The 17,517-nt window shown below is 39.7% G+C and overlaps 1 protein-coding gene across 5 annotated transcripts in view; it reads right to left on the bottom strand.

The window, feature by feature from the left end:
* Positions 1-1,810: 1,810 nt before the first annotated feature.
* Positions 1,811-17,517, bottom strand: part of LOC128647771 (dual specificity protein phosphatase 18) — an 89,206-nt gene continuing 73,499 nt past the window's right edge. For all 5 annotated transcript variants that reach the window (XM_053700495.1, XM_053700496.1, XM_053700499.1 and 2 more), the window contains exon 2: positions 1,811-2,512. In XM_053700495.1, coding sequence (XP_053556470.1) covers positions 1,902-2,512 — 611 coding nt within the window. In that variant the 3' untranslated portion in view covers positions 1,811-1,901. The remainder of the gene's footprint in view (positions 2,513-17,517) is intronic.

Genomic DNA, 17,517 nt, shown 5'->3' with positions numbered 1-17,517 from the left:
ATCTTTATTGCATAAAATGAAATCAGTACATTTGGTACACATTCTAAGAGGGGGTTCCACCATGGCTTTTAAAGATAATGAACAAGGAGTTTCTTCTATGTCAGACATGTTTATACAGACTAGCAATGAGACTAGCAAGCTTGGAAAACACTTTAAATCAAGTTAACAGGCAAATATAAAAAACGGTACTGTGCCTTTAAGAGAAACAAATTTTGTCAGAATTTGAAAAACAGTGAAAAAATGCAGTAAATCAAACGAAATGTTTACAGTGTATGTAATAGGCTAGCAGAGCATTGCATCCACTTGCAAATGGAAATAGACTTTTTTTTTTTTTTTTTTTTTTTAACAGTCACAACCAACTGCCACAGCAAGCTGTGGTCCTACCTTCCCCAATAAACAACTTTGGAAAGCCTTTAAGCCCTTTAGAGATGTCCTATAGCATACAGGGGACTCCTGAGGGAAGCTGGATATTCAATGGAGAGCATTGAATATCGCTCTTAATTCCAGAATATTTATCGGTAGGAGGGCCTCCTCCCGAGTCCACAAACCCTGAGCTTTCAGGGAATTCCAGACTGCACCCCAGCCCAGAAGGCTGGTATCTGTCGTCACTATAACCCAATCTGGCCTGCGGAAACACATTCCCTGGGACTGATGATCCTGTGACAACCACCAAAGAAGAGAGTCTCTGGTCTCTTGATCCAGATTTATCTGAGGAGATAAATCTACATAATCCCCATTCCACTGATTGAGCATACATAGTTGCAGTGGTCTGAGATGCAAGCGAGCAAATGGAACTATATCCATTGCGCTACCATTAGACCGATTACCTCCATACACTGAGCCACTGACGGCCGAGGAATGGAATGAAGAGCTCGGCAGGTGGACAAAATCTTTGACTTCCTGACCTCCGTCAGAAATATTTTCATTTCCACCAAGTCTATCAGAGTCCCTAGAAAGGAAACCCTTGTGAGGGGGGAAAGAGAACTCTTTTACGTTCACCTTCCACCCTTGAGATCTTAGAAAAGCCAACACTAAGTCCGTGTGGGACTTGGCTAGTTGGAAAGTCGACGCTTGAATTAGAATGTTGTTTAGATAAGGGGCCACTGCTATGCCCCGTGGCCTTAGAACCACCAGAAGGGACCCTAGCACCTTTGTGAAGATTTGTGGTGCCATGGCCAACCCGAAGGGAAGAGCCACAAACTGATAATGCTTGTCCAGAAAGGTAAACCTGAGGAACTGGTGATGATCTTTGTGGATAGGAATGTGTAGATATGCATCCTTTAAGTCCACAGTAGTCATATATTGACCCTCCTGGATCAATGGTAAGATTAATTTTAAACAAAAACTTTCCAATTTACTTTTATCTCCAATTTTGCTTTGTTCTCTAGGTATTCTTAGTTGAAAGCTAAACCTTTAAGGAAGTTCATATGCTAATTCCTTAGACCTTGAAGGCCGCCTCTAATCTAAATACATTTTGACAGTTTTTCACCACTAGAGGGTGTTATTTCATGTGTTTCATATAGATTACATTGAGCTTATGCACATGAATCTACCGAGGAGTGAGCACTGATTGACTAAAATGCAAGTCTGTCAAAAGAACTGAAATAAGGGGGCAGTCTGCAGAGGCTTAGATACAAGGTAATTACAGAGGTAAAATGTGTATTATTATAACTGTGTTGGTTATGCAAAACTGGGGAATGGGTAATCAAGGGATTATCTATCTTTTAAAACAACAAAAATTCTGGTGTTGACTGTCCCTTTAACCTTCTGTAGGTAGATTGTAATGCTAGAACTAATTCACAATGCAACCTTTCATTTTACTACATGGTTTATTGTTCTAGAATGCTAAAGGGAAAAGCAAGATTTTATCATTCCTGAAACATTTTCTTACAGATGTTGTGTTACATTTTAGTGTTCCAAAATGTAATCATGTTCTTTGTTTCTTCTAAATAAATATTTGGGACTGGTCCTATAGGCGAAATAACCATTCTGATGGTGTTGTTACCAAATAGTTTTGTTTCATAGCGGATGAGCTGTTCCCAAAAGCCATTGTTTGGCCGAATAATAGGTCTGCACGTCTTGAGCCAGTTGTGTGCAACAAGCAGGGATTGATTTTTATACTTCATTAGATAGGCTAGACAAAGTGTAGGTGATCTACTAATTCCTGCCGAACAGTGGACCAATGTGCGGCCCCCGCTGGCTTCCACACTGTGGATCTTGTCTGCTACAGTATCAAAGTATTCAAATAAGAAGGAGCTGGGAGTGTCTGTTACAGGAAAATGGAGATACTCTCTTTCTGGTGAAACATTCCTTGACTTTTCCAGTGAGACATTGATGACACAAGTGATACCATATGCAGTAAGAACAGCTTTGTTATTGGCTGCAAATGCATTACTGAGATATAGGCCATCTGTTATCTTCGCCACTCCAGAGAGGGCCATAGTTCTGCTTTTAGAAAATGTAATTTCACTTGCCACCATTAGGTCATTATGTCTGACAGGATTCTGAGCACCTAATGAAAAATAAAAGAAAATAAATTGCAATAATATATCAATAATCCTTTCTACTTTTGTATGCAAACAACACCTTTTTAGACAGTTCAGTGTACTATCATGCATGCTATTTTATTTTTTCCATTTACATCAAGTCTAATGATAAAATCAAAAGTGACCAGCTAAACATACACAAGTAGGGTTTTAAAGAGTATAATTCTGGACTACTATTGATTTTTAAAACCTAGTTTTGACTAGGAAAATGACAACACGCACACGCATACACGCACATATATACATACACAAAGAGAAACGTTTTTCAAGGAACGAACATCGGCCTCAGTAGCATATTCTATGGTGAATTAACACCTGGGTGCAGCTTCTTTTAGCCCAATTGTGCTTTTTACAGCAGAGAACTTTCCTGAAGTATATCAGTCTGATCCCGCCTAACAAGGTTAGTCCAGTCCCGACATACCAGGCAATCTTCCTCTGAACAGGGAACATGACAACCCCAGACAATTGTTTTAGCCTTCTTTGGACCTCGCCAATGAGGTGCAGCCACATTCCTCTAAGCACATTGGGCAAGGAGTCCACGTCTGGTTTCCCCCACCACCCTTACTGAGTTTTCCCCAGGGTAATATTTCAAATGCATATAGAAAAAGAAGCCCTCTACCAGGAACAAACAACAGTTCAGTAGCTTGTTCTATTACCTCCTGGGAGCAGCCTCTTTTAGCCCAATTGTGCTTTTCCCAGAGAAGAACTTTCCTGACGTATATCAGTCTGATCCCCAGGGTCAGTCCAGCCCCGAAATACAATGCAATCCTTCTCTGGACAAGGAACTTGACAACCCCAGACGATTGTTTCAGCCTTCTTTGGACCTCGTGTGAGCTATATTCCTCTAAGCACATAGGGCAAGGAGTTCAAATCTGGTTGAGAACTTCTACTTGTATATATAGTTTTAAGTAATATTTTTACATACATAAAGGACATAATTCTGACCCTTCAAGATAAGTGAAGTTGTAAAGTAAAACTTAATGGGACAGTGAAGTAAAGATGAACCTTTCAATATTCAGAAAAAAAACAGAATTTATGTTTACCTGATAAATTACTTTCTCCAACGGTGTGTCCGGTCCACGGCGTCATCCTTACTTGTGGGATATTCTCTTCCCCAACAGGAAATGGCAAAGAGCCCAGCAAAGCTGGTCACATGATCCCTCCTAGGCTCCGCCTACCCCAGTCATTCGACCGACGTTAAGGAGGAATATTTGCATAGGAGAAACCATATGGTACCGTGGTGACTGTAGTTAAAGAAAATAAATTATCAGACCTGATTAAAAAAACCAGGGCGGGCCGTGGACCGGACACACCGTTGGAGAAAGTAATTTATCAGGTAAACATAAATTCTGTTTTCTCCAACATAGGTGTGTCCGGTCCACGGCGTCATCCTTACTTGTGGGAACCAATACCAAAGCTTTAGGACACGGATGAAGGGAGGGAGCAAATCAGGTCACCTAAATGGAAGGCACCACGGCTTGCAAAACCTTTCTCCCAAAAATAGCCTCAGAAGAAGCAAAAGTATCAAACTTGTAAAATTTGGTAAAAGTGTGCAGTGAAGACCAAGTCGCTGCCCTACATATCTGATCAACAGAAGCCTCGTTCTTGAAGGCCCATGTGGAAGCCACAGCCCTAGTGGAATGAGCTGTGATTCTTTCGGGAGGCTGCCGTCCGGCAGTCTCGTAAGCCAATCTGATGATGCTTTTAATCCAAAAAGAGAGAGAGGTAGAAGTTGCTTTTTGACCTCTCCTTTTACCGGAATAAACAACAAACAAGGAAGATGTTTGTCTAAAATCCTTTGTAGCATCTAAATAGAATTTTAGAGCGCGAACAACATCCAAATTGTGCAACAAACGTTCCTTCTTCGAAATTGGTTTCGGACACAGAGAAGGTACGATAATCTCCTGGTTAATGTTTTTGTTAGAAACAACTTTTGGAAGAAAACCACCTTATCTGCATGGAACACCAGATAAGGAGGAGAACACTGCAGAGCAGATAATTCTGAAACTCTTCTAGCAGAAGAAATTGCAACTAAAAACAAAACTTTCCAAGATAATAACTTAATATCAACGGAATGCAAGGGTTCAAACGGAACCCCCTGAAGAACTGAAAGAACTAAATTGAGACTCCAAGGAGGAGTCAAAGGTTTGTAAACAGGCTTAATTCTAACCAGAGCCTGAACAAAAGCTTGAACATCTGGCACAGCGGCCAGCTTTTTGTGAAGTGACACAGACAAGGCAGAAATCTGTCCCTTCAGGGAACTTGCAGATAAACCTTTTTCCAATCCTTCTTGAAGGAAGGATAGAATCCTAGGAATCTTAACCTTGTCCCAAGGGAATCCTTTAGATTCACACCAACAGATATATTTTTTCCAAATTTTGTGGTAAATCTTTCTAGTTACAGGCTTTCTGGCCTGAACAAGAGTATCGATAACAGGATCTGAGAACCCTCGCTTCGATAAGATCAAGCGTTCAATCTCCAAGCAGTCAGCTGGAGTGAAACCAGATTCGGATGTTCGAACGGACCCTGAACAAGAAGGTCTCGTCTCAAAGGTAGCTTCCAAGGTGGAGCCGATGACATATTCACCAGATCTGCATACCAAGTCCTGCGTGGCCACGCAGGAGCTATCAAGATCACCGACGCCCTCTCCTGATTGATCCTGGCTACCAGCCTGGGGATGAGAGGAAACGGCGGGAACACATAAGCTAGTTTGAAGGTCCAAGGTGCTACTAGTGCATCCACTAGAGCCGCCTTGGGATCCCTGGATCTGGACCCGTAGCAAGGAACTTTGAAGTTCTGACGAGAGGCCATCAGATCCATGTCTGGAATGCCCCACAGCTGAGTGACTTGGGCAAAGATTTCCGGATGGAGTTCCCACTCCCCCGGATGCAATGTCTGACGACTCAGAAAATCCCTTAAAATAACGGAACCGGAGCCGTTTTGAATTTTAACCCCTTTACAGTCCCTGGTATCTGCTTTGCTGAGACCCAACCAAGCCCCAAGGGGAATACGATACCAAATGACGCCTTCAGAAAGTCTTTTCTAAGTATCAGAGCTCCTCTCACATGCGACTGCATGCCATGCCTCTCAAAAACAAGTGCGCAACACCGGCGCGAAAATGAGGCTCTGCCTATGCTTTGGGAAAGCCCCTAAAGAATAAGGAGTCTAAAACAGTGCCTGCCGATATTATTATATCAAAATACCCAGATAAAATGATTCCTCAAGGCTAAATATGTGTTAATAATCAATCGATTTAGCCCAGAAAAAGTCTACAGTCTTAATAAGCCCTTTTTGAAGCCCTTATTTACGATCGTAATAAACATGGCTTACCGGATCCCATAGGGAAAATGACAGCTTCCAGCATTACATCGTCTTGTTAGAATGTGTCATACCTCAAGCAGCAAGAGACTGCTCACTGTTCCCCCAACTGAAGTTAATTGCTCTCAACAGTCCTGTGTGGAACAGCCATGGATTTTAGTGACGGTTGCTAAAATCATTTTCCTCATACAAACAGAAATCTTCATCTCTTTTCTGTTTCTGAGTAAATAGTACATACCAGCACTATTTCAAAATAACAAACTCTTGATTGAATAATAAAAACTACAGTTAAACACTAAAAAACTCTAAGCCATCTCCGTGGAGATGTTGCCTGTACAACGGCAAAGAGAATGACTGGGGTAGGCGGAGCCTAGGAGGGATCATGTGACCAGCTTTGCTGGGCTCTTTGCCATTTCCTGTTGGGGAAGAGAATATCCCACAAGTAAGGATGACGCCGTGGACCGGACACACCTATGTTGGAGAAACATGGCATTTTAAGCAACTTTCCAATTTACTTCTATTATCTAATCTGCTACATTCTCTACATAGTTAGGCTCAATAGCAGCAATACACTACTGGGAGCTAGCAGCCAACTGGTGTTTGCACATGTATGTATAAAGTTATGATCAAAGATTTGTGTAAACATTCTACATTATTGATAATAAAATGACTAAGCATTTTTTAAATGGAACTAGTCATACCTTCTTAGGAATTTCTGATAGAGTGATGAGTATCCTAGGCAAAATAAATTTGTATTTTGTGGTTTAAAAGGAATGGTCTGTACACACTGATATACTAATCGTTTCTGAAGAAAAAATATAAAAAAAAAACAAATTATGTAAGAACTTACCTGATAAATTCATTTCTTTCATATTAGCAAGAGTCCATGAGCTAGTGACGTATGGCATATACAATCCTACCAGGAGGGGCAAAGTTTCCCAAACCTCAAAATTCCTATAAATACACCCCTCACCACACCCACAATTCAGTTTAACGAATAGCCAAGTAGTGGGGTTAAAAAGAAAGGAATAAAAATTATCAACAAAGGAATTTGGAAATAATTGTGCTTTATACAAAAAAATCATAACCACCATAAAAAGGGTGGGTCTCAAGGACTCTTGCCAATATGAAAGAAATTAATTTATCAGGTAAGTTCTTACATAAATAATCGCCTAGATTTAGAGCTCTGTGGTAGCCGTCAAAAGCAGCGTTAAGGGGTCCTAACGCTGCTTTTGGCCGCCCGCTGGTATTTAGAGTCGTGTAGGTAAGGGTCTAACGCTCACTTTCAAGCCGCGACTTTTCCATACCGCAGATCCCCTTACGTCAATTGCGTATCCTATCTTTTCAATGGGATCTTCCTAACGCCGGTATTTAGAGTCTTGGCTGATGTGAGCAGTAGACCCTCTACCGACAAGACTCCAGCCGCAGAAAAAAGTCAGTAGTTAAGAGCTTTCTGGGCTAACACCAATTTATAAAAGCTCTTAACTACTGTGCTCTAAAGTACACTAACACCCATAAACTACCTATGTACCCCTAAACCGAGGTCCCCCCACATCGCTGCCACTATAATAAATATTTTTAACCCCTAATCTGCTGACCGCACACCGCCGCCACCTACATTATCCCTATGAACCCAATCTGCTGCCCCTAACATCGCCGACACCTACATAATATTTATTAACCCCTAATCTGCCCCCCCAACGTTGCCTCTACCTGCCTACACTTATTAACCCCTAATCTGCCGACCGGACCTCGCCGCTACTATAATAAATGTATTAACCCATAAAGCTAAGTCTAACCCTAACCCCCCCTAAATTAAATATAATTTTAATCTAACAAAATAAATTAAATATTATTAACTAAAGTATTCCTATTTAAAGCTAAACACTTACCTGTAAAATAAACCCTAATATAGCTACAATATAACGAATAATTATATTGTAGCTATTTTAGGGTTTATTTTTATTTTACAGGCAACTTTGTATTTATTTTAATTAGGTACAATAGCCATTAAATAGTTATTAACTATTTAATAGCTACCTAGTTAAAATAATTACCAAATTACCTGTAAAATAAATCCTAACCTAAGTTACAATTAAACCTAACACTACACTATCAATTAATAAATTAAATAAATGAACTAACTACAAGTACCTACAATTAAATACAATTAAATAAACTAAACTAAATTACAAAAACAAACAAACAAACACTAAATTACAAAAAATAAAAAAAAGATTACAAGAATATTAGGCTAATTACACCTACTCTAAGCCCCCTAATAAAATAAAAAAGCCCCCCAAAATAATAAAGGTCCCTACCCTATTCTAAATTAAAAAGTAACCAGCTCTTTTACCAGCACTTAAAAGGGCTTTTTGCGGGGCATGCCCCAAAGTAATCAGCTCTTTCGCCTGTAAAAAAAAAACACAATACCACCCCCAACATTACAAACCACCACCAACATACCCCTACTCTAACCCAAACCCCCCTTAAATAAACCTAACACTATCCCCCTGAAGATCTCCCTACCTTGAGTCGTGTTCACCCAGCCGGGAACCGATGGACCAAAAGAGGACATCCGGAGCCACAGAAGTCTTCATCCTATCCGGGCAGAAGAGGACATCCGGACCGGCAGACATCTTCATCCAAGCGGCATCTTCTATCTTCATCCATCCGGAGCGGAGCCATCTTCTTCCAGCCGACGCGGATCCATCCTTCTTCCCCGATGCCTACTCGCCGAATGAAGGTTCCTTTAAGGGACGTCATCCAAGATGGAGTCCCTCGAATTCCGATTGGCTGATAGGATTGTATCAGCCAATCGGAATTAAGGTAGGAAAAATCTGATTGGCTGATTGAACTTGAATCTGATTGGCTGATTCAATCGGATTGGCTGATCCAATCATCCAATCAGATTGAGCTTGCATTCTATTGGCTGTTCCGATCAGCCAATAGAATGCAAGCTCAATCTGATAGGCTGATTGGATCAGCCAATCCGATTGAACTTGAATCTGATTGGCTGATTCAATCAGATTTTTCCTACCTTAATTCCGATTGGCTGATACAATCCTATCAGCCAATCGGAATTCGAGGGACGCCATCTTGGATGACGTCACTTAAAGGAACCTTCATTCGTCGGGTAGACATCGGGGAAGGAGGATGTTCCGCGCCGGAGGTCTTGAAAATGGAACCGCTCCTCGTCGGATGGGTGAAGATAGAAGATGCCGCTTGGATGAAGATGTCTGCCGGTCCGGATGTCCTCTTCTGCCTGGATAGGATGAAGACTTCTGCTGGTCTGGATGTTCTCTTCTGCCCCATCGGATGAAGACTTCGGCCCGGTTGGGTGAAGACGACTCAAGGTAGGGAGATCTTCAGGGGGGTAGTGTTAGGTTTATTTAAGGGGGGTTTGGGTTAGAGTAGGGGTATGTGGGTTTTAATGTTGGGGGGTGGTATTGTGTTGTTGTTTTTTTTACAGGCAAAAGAGCTGATTACTTTGGGGCATGCCCCGCAAAAAGCCCTTTTAAGAGCTGGTAATAGAGCTGTTAACTTTTGTAATTTAGATTAGGGTAGGGAATTTTTTTTTATTTTGGGGGGCTTTGTTATTTTATTAGGGGGCTTAGAGTAGGTGTAATTAGCTTAAAATTCTTGTAATCTTTTTATTTTTTGTAATTTAGTGTTTGTTTTTTTGTAATTTAGCTTAGTTTATTTAATTGTAGGTAATTTGTTTAATTTATTTAATTATAGTGTAGTGTTAGGTTTAATTGTAACTTAGGTTAGGATTTATTTTACAGGTAATTTTGTAATTATTTTAACTAGGTAGCTATTAAATAGTAAATAACTATTTAATAGCTATTATACCAAGTTAAAATAAATACAAAGTTGCCTGTAAAATAAATATAAATCCTAAAATAGCTACAATATAATTATTCGTTATATTGTAGCTATATTAGGGTTTATTTTACAGGTAAGTATTTAGTTTTAAATAGGAATACTTTAGTTAATAAGATTTAATTTATTTTGTTAGATTAAAATTATATTTAACTTAGGGGGGGGTGTTAGGGTTAGACTTAGCTTTAGGGGTTAATACATTTATTATAGTAGCGGCGAGGTCCGGTCGGCAGATTAGGGGTTAATACTTAAAGTTAGGTGGCGGCGATGTTAGGGAGGGCAGATTAGGGGTTAATAATATGTATTATAGTGTTTGTGAGGTGGGAGTGCGGCGGTTTAGGGGTTAATACATTTATTAGAGTAGCGGCAAGGTCCGGTCGGCAGATTAGGGGTTAATAAGTGTAGGTAAGGTAGCAGCGACGTTGGGGGGGCAGATTAGGGGTTAACAAATATAATATAGGGGTTAGGGACAGCAGATTAGGGGTACATAGGGATAATGTAGGTTGCGGCGGTGTACGGAGCGGCAGATTAGGGGTTGAGTAATGCAGGTGTCAGTGATAGCGGGGGCGGCAGATTAGGGGTTAATAAGTGTAAGGTTAGGGGTGTTTAGACTCGGGGTTCATGTTAGGGTGTTAGGTGCAGACTTAGGAAGTGTTTCCCCATAGGAAACAATGGGGCTGCGTTAGGAGCTGAACGCTGCTTTTTTGCAGGTGTTAGGTTTTTTCAAACCCAAACTGCCCCATTGTTTCCTATGGGGGAATTGTGCACAAGCACGTTTTTCCAGCTAGCCGCTACCGTAAGCAACACTGGTATTGAGGGTTGAAGTGGCGGTAAATTCGGCTCAACGCTCCCTTTTTGGAGCCTAACGCAGCCCCTCAGAGAACTGTCAATACCAGCGTTGTTTAGAAGCAGCGCTAGAAGAAAAAAAAAGACGCGTAGCTAACGCACCCCTTTGGCCGCAAAACTCTAAATCTAGGTGTATGTTTTCTTTCATGTAATTGGCAAGAGTCCATGAGCTAGTGACGTATGGGATAGTAATACCCAAGATGTGGAACTCCACAGAAGAGTCACTAGAGAGGGAGGGATAAAATAACAACAGCCATTTTCCACTGAAAAAAATAAATCCACAACCCAAAATATATGTTTATTCTCATAATGAAAAGAAAAAACTCAAACATAAGCAGAGGAATCAAACTGAAACAGCTGCCTGAAAAACTTTTCTACCAAAAACTGCTTCTGAGGAAGCAAATACATCAAAACGGTAGAATTTAGTAAATGTATGCAAAGAAGACCAAGTTGCTGCTTTGCAAATCTGATCAACTGAAGCTTCATTCTTAAAAGCCCACGAAGTGGAGACTGATCTAGTAGAATGAGCTGTAATTCTCTGAGGCGGGGCCTGACCTGACTCCAAATAAGCCTGATTAAATAAAAAGCTTTAACCAAGATGCCAAGGAAATGGCAGAAGCTTTCTGACCTTTCCTAGAACCAGAAAAGAGAACAAATAGACTAGAAGTCTTCCTGAAATCTTTGGTAGCTGCAACATAATATTTCAAAGCTCTTACCACATCCAAAGAATGTAAGGATCTCTCCAAAGAATTCTTAGGAATAGGACACAAAGAAGGGACAACAATTTCTCATTAATTTACAATTAATGTTGTTAGAATTCACAACCCTAGGTAGAAATTTAAATGACGTCAGCAAAACTGCCTTATCCTGATGGAAAATCAGAAAAGGAGCTTCACAAGAAAGAGCAGATAATACATAAACTCTTATAGCAGAAGAGATGTCCAAAAGGAACAACACTTTCCAAGAAAGTAGTTTAATATCCAAAGAATGCATAGGCTCAAAAGGAGGAGCCTGTAAAGCCTTCAAAACCAAATTAAGACTCCAAGGAGGAGAGATTGATTTAATGACAGGCTTGATACAGACCAAAGCCTGTACAAAACAGTGAATATCAGGAAGCTTAGCAATCTTTCTGCGAAATAAAACAGAAAGAGCAGAAATTTGTCCTTTCAAGGAACTTGCAGACAAACCTTTATCCAAACCATCCTGAAGAAACTGTAAAATTTTAGGAATTCTAAAAGAATGCCAGGAGAATTTATGAGAAGAACACCATGAAATATAAGTCTTCCAAACTCGATAATAAATCTTCCTAGAAACAGATTTACAAGCCTGTAACATAGTATTAATCACCGAGTCAGAGAAACCTCTAGGACTAAGCAATAAGTGTTCAATTTCCATACCTTCAAATTTAATGATTTGAGATTCTGATGGAAAAACGGACCTTCAGACAGAAGGTCTTAAAGGAAGTGGCCAAGGTTGGCAACTGGACATCCGAACAAGATCCGCAAACCAAAACCTGTGAGGCCATGCTGGAGCTACCAGCAACACAAACGATTGTTCCATGATGATTTTGGAGATCACTCTTGGAAAAAGAGCTAGAGGCGGGAAAATATAAGCAGGTTGGTAACACCAAGGAACTTTTAATGCATCCACCGCTTCCGCCTGAGGATCCCTGGACCTGGACAGGTACCTGGGTAATTTCTGTTTTAGATGGGAAGCCATCAGATCTAATTCTGTAAGACCCCACATCTGAACAATCTGAGAAAACACATCTGGATGGAGCGACCACTCCCCCGGATGTAAAGAATGACGCCTGAGATAATCCGCTTCCCAATTGTCTATACCTGGGATATGAACTGCAGAAATTAGACAAGAGCTGGATTCCGCCCAAGCAAGTATACGAGACACTTCTTTCATAGCTTGGGGACTGTGAGTCCCACCCTGATAATTGACATATGCCACAGTTGTGATATTGTCCGTCTGAAAACAAATGAACGGTTCTCTCTTCAACAGAGGCCAAACATAAAGAGCCCTGAAAATAGCACGGAGTTCTAAAATATTTATTGGTAACCTCGACTCTTGAGATTTCCAAACCCCTTGTGCTGTCAGAGATCCCCAGACAGCTCCCCAACCTGAAAGACTTGCATCTGTTGTGATCACAGTCCAGGTTGGATGAACAAAAGAGGCCCCTTGAACTATACGATGGTGATCTAAACACCAAGTCAGAGAGAGTCGAACATTGGGATTTAAGGATATTAATTGTGATATCTTTGTATAATCCCTGCACCATTGGTTCAGCATACAAAGCTGGAGAGGTCTCATATGAAAATGAGCAAATTGTATTGCGTCCGATGCTGCAGTCATGAGACCTAAAACTTCCATGCACATAGCTACTGAAGGGAATGACAGAGACTGAAGGTTCCGACAAGCTGAATCCAATTTTAATTGTCTCTTGTCTGTTATAGAGTCATGGACACTGAATCTATCTGGAAACCTAAAAAGGTGACCCTTGTCTGAGGAATCAAAGAACTTTTCAGTAAATTGATCCTCCAACCATGTCTTTGAAGAAACAACACTAGTTGATTTGTGTGAGATTCTGCAGAATGTAAAGACTGAACTAATACCAAGATATCATCCAAATAAGGAAACACCGCAATACCCCGTTCTCCGATTACAGAGAGTATGGCACCGAGAACCTTTGAAAAGATTCTTGGAGCAGTCGCTAGGCCAAACGGAAGAGCGACAAATTGGTAATTCTTGTCTAGATAAGAGAATCTCAGAAACTGACAGTGGTCTGGATGAATCAGAATATGAAGATATGTATCCTGTAAGTCTATTGCGGACATATAATGCCCTTGCTGAACAAAAGGCAGAATAGTCCTTATAGTCACAATTTTGAAAGTTGGCACTCTTACATAAAGATTAAAAATTTTCAGATCCAGAACTGGCCTGAAACAATTTTCTCTCTTTGGGACAATGAATAGATTTGAATAAAACCCCAGACCCTGTTCCTGAAACGGAACTGGTATGATTACCCCTGAAAGCTCCAGGTCTGAAACACACTTCAGAAAAGCCTGAGCCTTTACTGGATTTGCTGGGATGCGTGAGAGAAAAAATCTTCTCACAGGAGGTCTTACTATGAATCCTATTTGGTACCCTTGAGAGACAATACTCTGAATCCATTGATTTTGGACAGAATCTGCCCAAATGTTTTGGAAGAATCTTAAAGGGACAGTATACACTCATTTTCATATAACTGCATGTAATAGACACTACTATAAAGAATAAAATGCACAGATACTGATCTAGAAATCCAGTATAAAACTGTTTAAAAACTTACTTAGAAGCTTTAAGTTTAGCTCTGCTAAAAAGGTAGCTGGAAAGCCCACTGCAAGTGGGAAATAAGACACTCCCCCCATCCCCCTTCTTTTGCATATGAAAAGTCCCTTTACACAAGCAGGAGCAAGCTGGAGAAGGTAGCTGACGGTATTCTCATAAAACTTTGGGTCTTGGTTAGGAGTCTGAAAATCAGAGCAATGTTATTTAAAAATAAGCAAAACTATATAAAAAAAATTAAAAAACAACTTTATGGGCTATATAAATAGATCATCTACAAAACATTTATGCAAAGAAAAAATGAGTGTATAATGTCCCTTTAATCTGCCCCCTACCAGCTGAGTTGGAATGAGGGCCGCACCTTCATGCAGACTTAGGGGCTGGCTTTGGTTTCTTAAACGGTCTGGATTTACTCCAACTTGAAGGTTTGAAGGTTTCCAATTTGAACCACATTCTTTGGGGTAAGGATTAGTTTTCTGTTCCTTATTTTGTTAAAAAACGAAAACGGTTAGAAGCTTTAGATTTAATATACCAAATAACTTATCACCTTGGAAAGAAAGATAGTAATCTAGACTTAGATACCATGTCATAATTCCAATATTTGAGCCACAAAGCTCTTTTAGCTAAAATAGCTAAAGACAGATTTAATATCAATTTTGATGATATCAAAAATGGCATCACAGATAAAATGATTAGCATGTTGAAGCAAGCGAACAATGCTAGACAAATCAGGATCCATTTCCTGTTGCGCTAAACTTTCCAACCAAAAAGTTGATGCAGCTGCAACATCAGCCATAGAAATGACAGGCCTGAGAAGATGGCCAGAATATAAATAAGCTTTCCTTATATAAGATTCAAGTTTCCTATCTAAAGGGTCTTTAAAAGAAGTACTAAATTACATAGGAATAGTAGTACGTTTAGCAAGAGTAGAAATAGCCCCATCAACTTTGGGGATCTTTTCCCAAAACTCCAATCTAAGTGCTGGCAAAGGATACAATTTTTTAAACCTTGAAGAAGGAATAAAAGTACCAGGCCTATTCCATTCCTTAGAAATCATATCAGAAATAGCATCAGGAACTTGAAAAAAACCTCTGGAGTAACCTCAGGAGATTTATAAACAGAATTTAAACATTTACTAGTTTTAATATCAAGAGGACTAGCTTCCTCAATATCCAATAAGTAGATTTGTCAGTGCCAATATCTCAGGAAGGATCTTCTGAATCAGATAGATCCTCATCAGAGGAGGATAATTCAGTATGTTGTCGGTCATTTGAAATTTCATCAACTTTATGAGAAGTTTTAAAAGACCTTTTACGTTTATTAGAAGGCGGGATGGCAGACAAAGCCTTCTGAATTACATCAGCAATAAAATCTTTTATATTCATAGGTATATCATGTACATTAGATGTTGAAGGAACAACAGGCATTGTACTATTACTGATGGACACATTATCTGCATGTAAAAGCTTATCATGACAACTATTACATACCACAGCTGGAGATATAATCTCCACAAATTTACAACAGATGCACTTAGCTTTGGTAGAACTGTTATCCCACAGCAGGGTTCCAACAGTGGTTTCTGAAACAGGATCAGATTGAGACATCTTGCAAAAGTAAGAGAAAAAACATCATATAAAGCAAAATTATCAATTTCCTTATATGACAGTTTCAGGAATGGAAAAAAAAAATGCAAGAGGCATACAGGAATGGGGTTTTAAATAATGAAATTATTTGGCACCAAGTATGACGCACAACGCAAACTGAATTTTCTTTGGCGCTAACAACATCCTGAAATGACACACTCGCATCATTGTAGACGCAACCTTGAGCAAGGAACTCGGTGTCAACTAAGACGCCCGGAAATGACGAATTTGCGTCATTGGACGTACCTTCGCGCAAAAAAAATTCTCGCGCCAAGAATGACGCAATATACTTTGGCATTTTACGCCCCCGCGAGCCTAATTTTGCCCGCGAAATTGAATGAAAAAGCAGTCAATTGAAAAAAAAAAGACTATACCCCAGGTAAGAAAAATATTTTCCTAAATATGTTTTTTCCCAAATATGGATCTGATAGTCTGCAAAAAGAAATATACATAAATCTGACTCATGGCAAATATAAGTACAATACATATATTTAGAACTTTATATTAATGCATAAAGTGCCAAACCATAGCTGAGGTGTCTTAAGTAATGAAAACCTACTTACCGAAAGACACCCATCAACATATAGCAGATAGCCAAACCAGTACTGAAACAGTTATCAGTAGAGGTAATGGAATATCAGAGTATATCATCGATCTGAATAAGGGAGGTAGGAGATGAATCTCTACGACCGATAACAGAGAACCTACGAAATAGATCTCCCGCAAGGAAAACCATTGCATTCAATAGGTGATACTTCCTTCACATCCCTCTGACATTCACTGTACTCAGAGGAATCGGGCTTCAAAATGCTGAGAAATGCATATCAACGTAGAAATCTTAGCACAAACTTACTTCACCACCTCCATAGGAGGCAAAGTTTGTAAAACTGAATTGTGGGTGTGGTGAGGGGTGTATTTATAGGCATTTTGAGGTTTGGGAAACTTTGCCCCTCCTGGTAGGATTGTATATCCCATACGTCACTAGCTCATGGACTCTTGCCAATTACATGAAAGAAAATATTTTTTAAAAAAAACAACGAAAAAAAAAACACAACACACACATTATTGTTATAACCATTTTGAAAAGAAAAAAGACCAGTCCAATACAAGATGATATATACGAGAATCCTAGCATCCCTATATACGTATGTGGTCCTGAGCTTAAGGCTATCAGCTTTGTCTGGGTAATTTAAATTTTTCACTAGACAGTAGGATTCTCAGATATTTTCTGTCTGGAGAAAATGTACATTTAAAATCGCCCAAGGTAAAATTTAGCAAACTGATAATGCCTACAAGCTTCTAGTGTAAGAAAAAAAATAGCAATCATACAATACTTTACACTGAGCCTGATCTTCTGCTGAAGGTTTAATAACTGACTGGTGATTTGTTAGTTATTCTATGAGATGGTATAATTACTTTGAAATTGAGTGAATGTTAGGTAGTAGTGTGAAAAAACGTCCTCTAAGAAATTTAAACTGGGTGAAGAGAAAATATATGGTTAGTAGAAGATTTTGATTTAGAATTGTGTGCAGAGGACAACGCTATATTGTCCTCTGATACTGGCAAAAGTTTTCATACTCTATCTATACAGCCATTTTAATTTCACACACAATGAGAAACTGTCTAGTCATTGAAAATTAGGAAAGATGTGACCCCATATTTGGGAAATGGATTTCCTCTCTTTTTAGTACCCTCCTTTTGATGATGATATTAAAAAGCCCTACAGGCACACACATATGCCTTCAATATCCAAGCAGTCAAGTTGAAAGAGCACCACAGCAAAGCTGTTAAATATCACTCCCCTACCCACGATTCCCCAGTCATTCGACCAAAGGCAAAGGAGAGAAAGGAAGTAACACAAGGTGCAGAGGTGCCTGAGGTTTATATAAAAAGAAACTGTCTGAATACAGGGCGGGCCGTGGACTCACTGTGTCAATAAATAA

This window comes from Bombina bombina, chromosome 2 (genome assembly GCF_027579735.1).
Source record: "Bombina bombina isolate aBomBom1 chromosome 2, aBomBom1.pri, whole genome shotgun sequence".
NCBI classification, from domain to species: Eukaryota; Metazoa; Chordata; class Amphibia; order Anura; family Bombinatoridae; genus Bombina; species Bombina bombina.
This window is presented reverse-complemented; position numbering and strand designations above follow the sequence as displayed.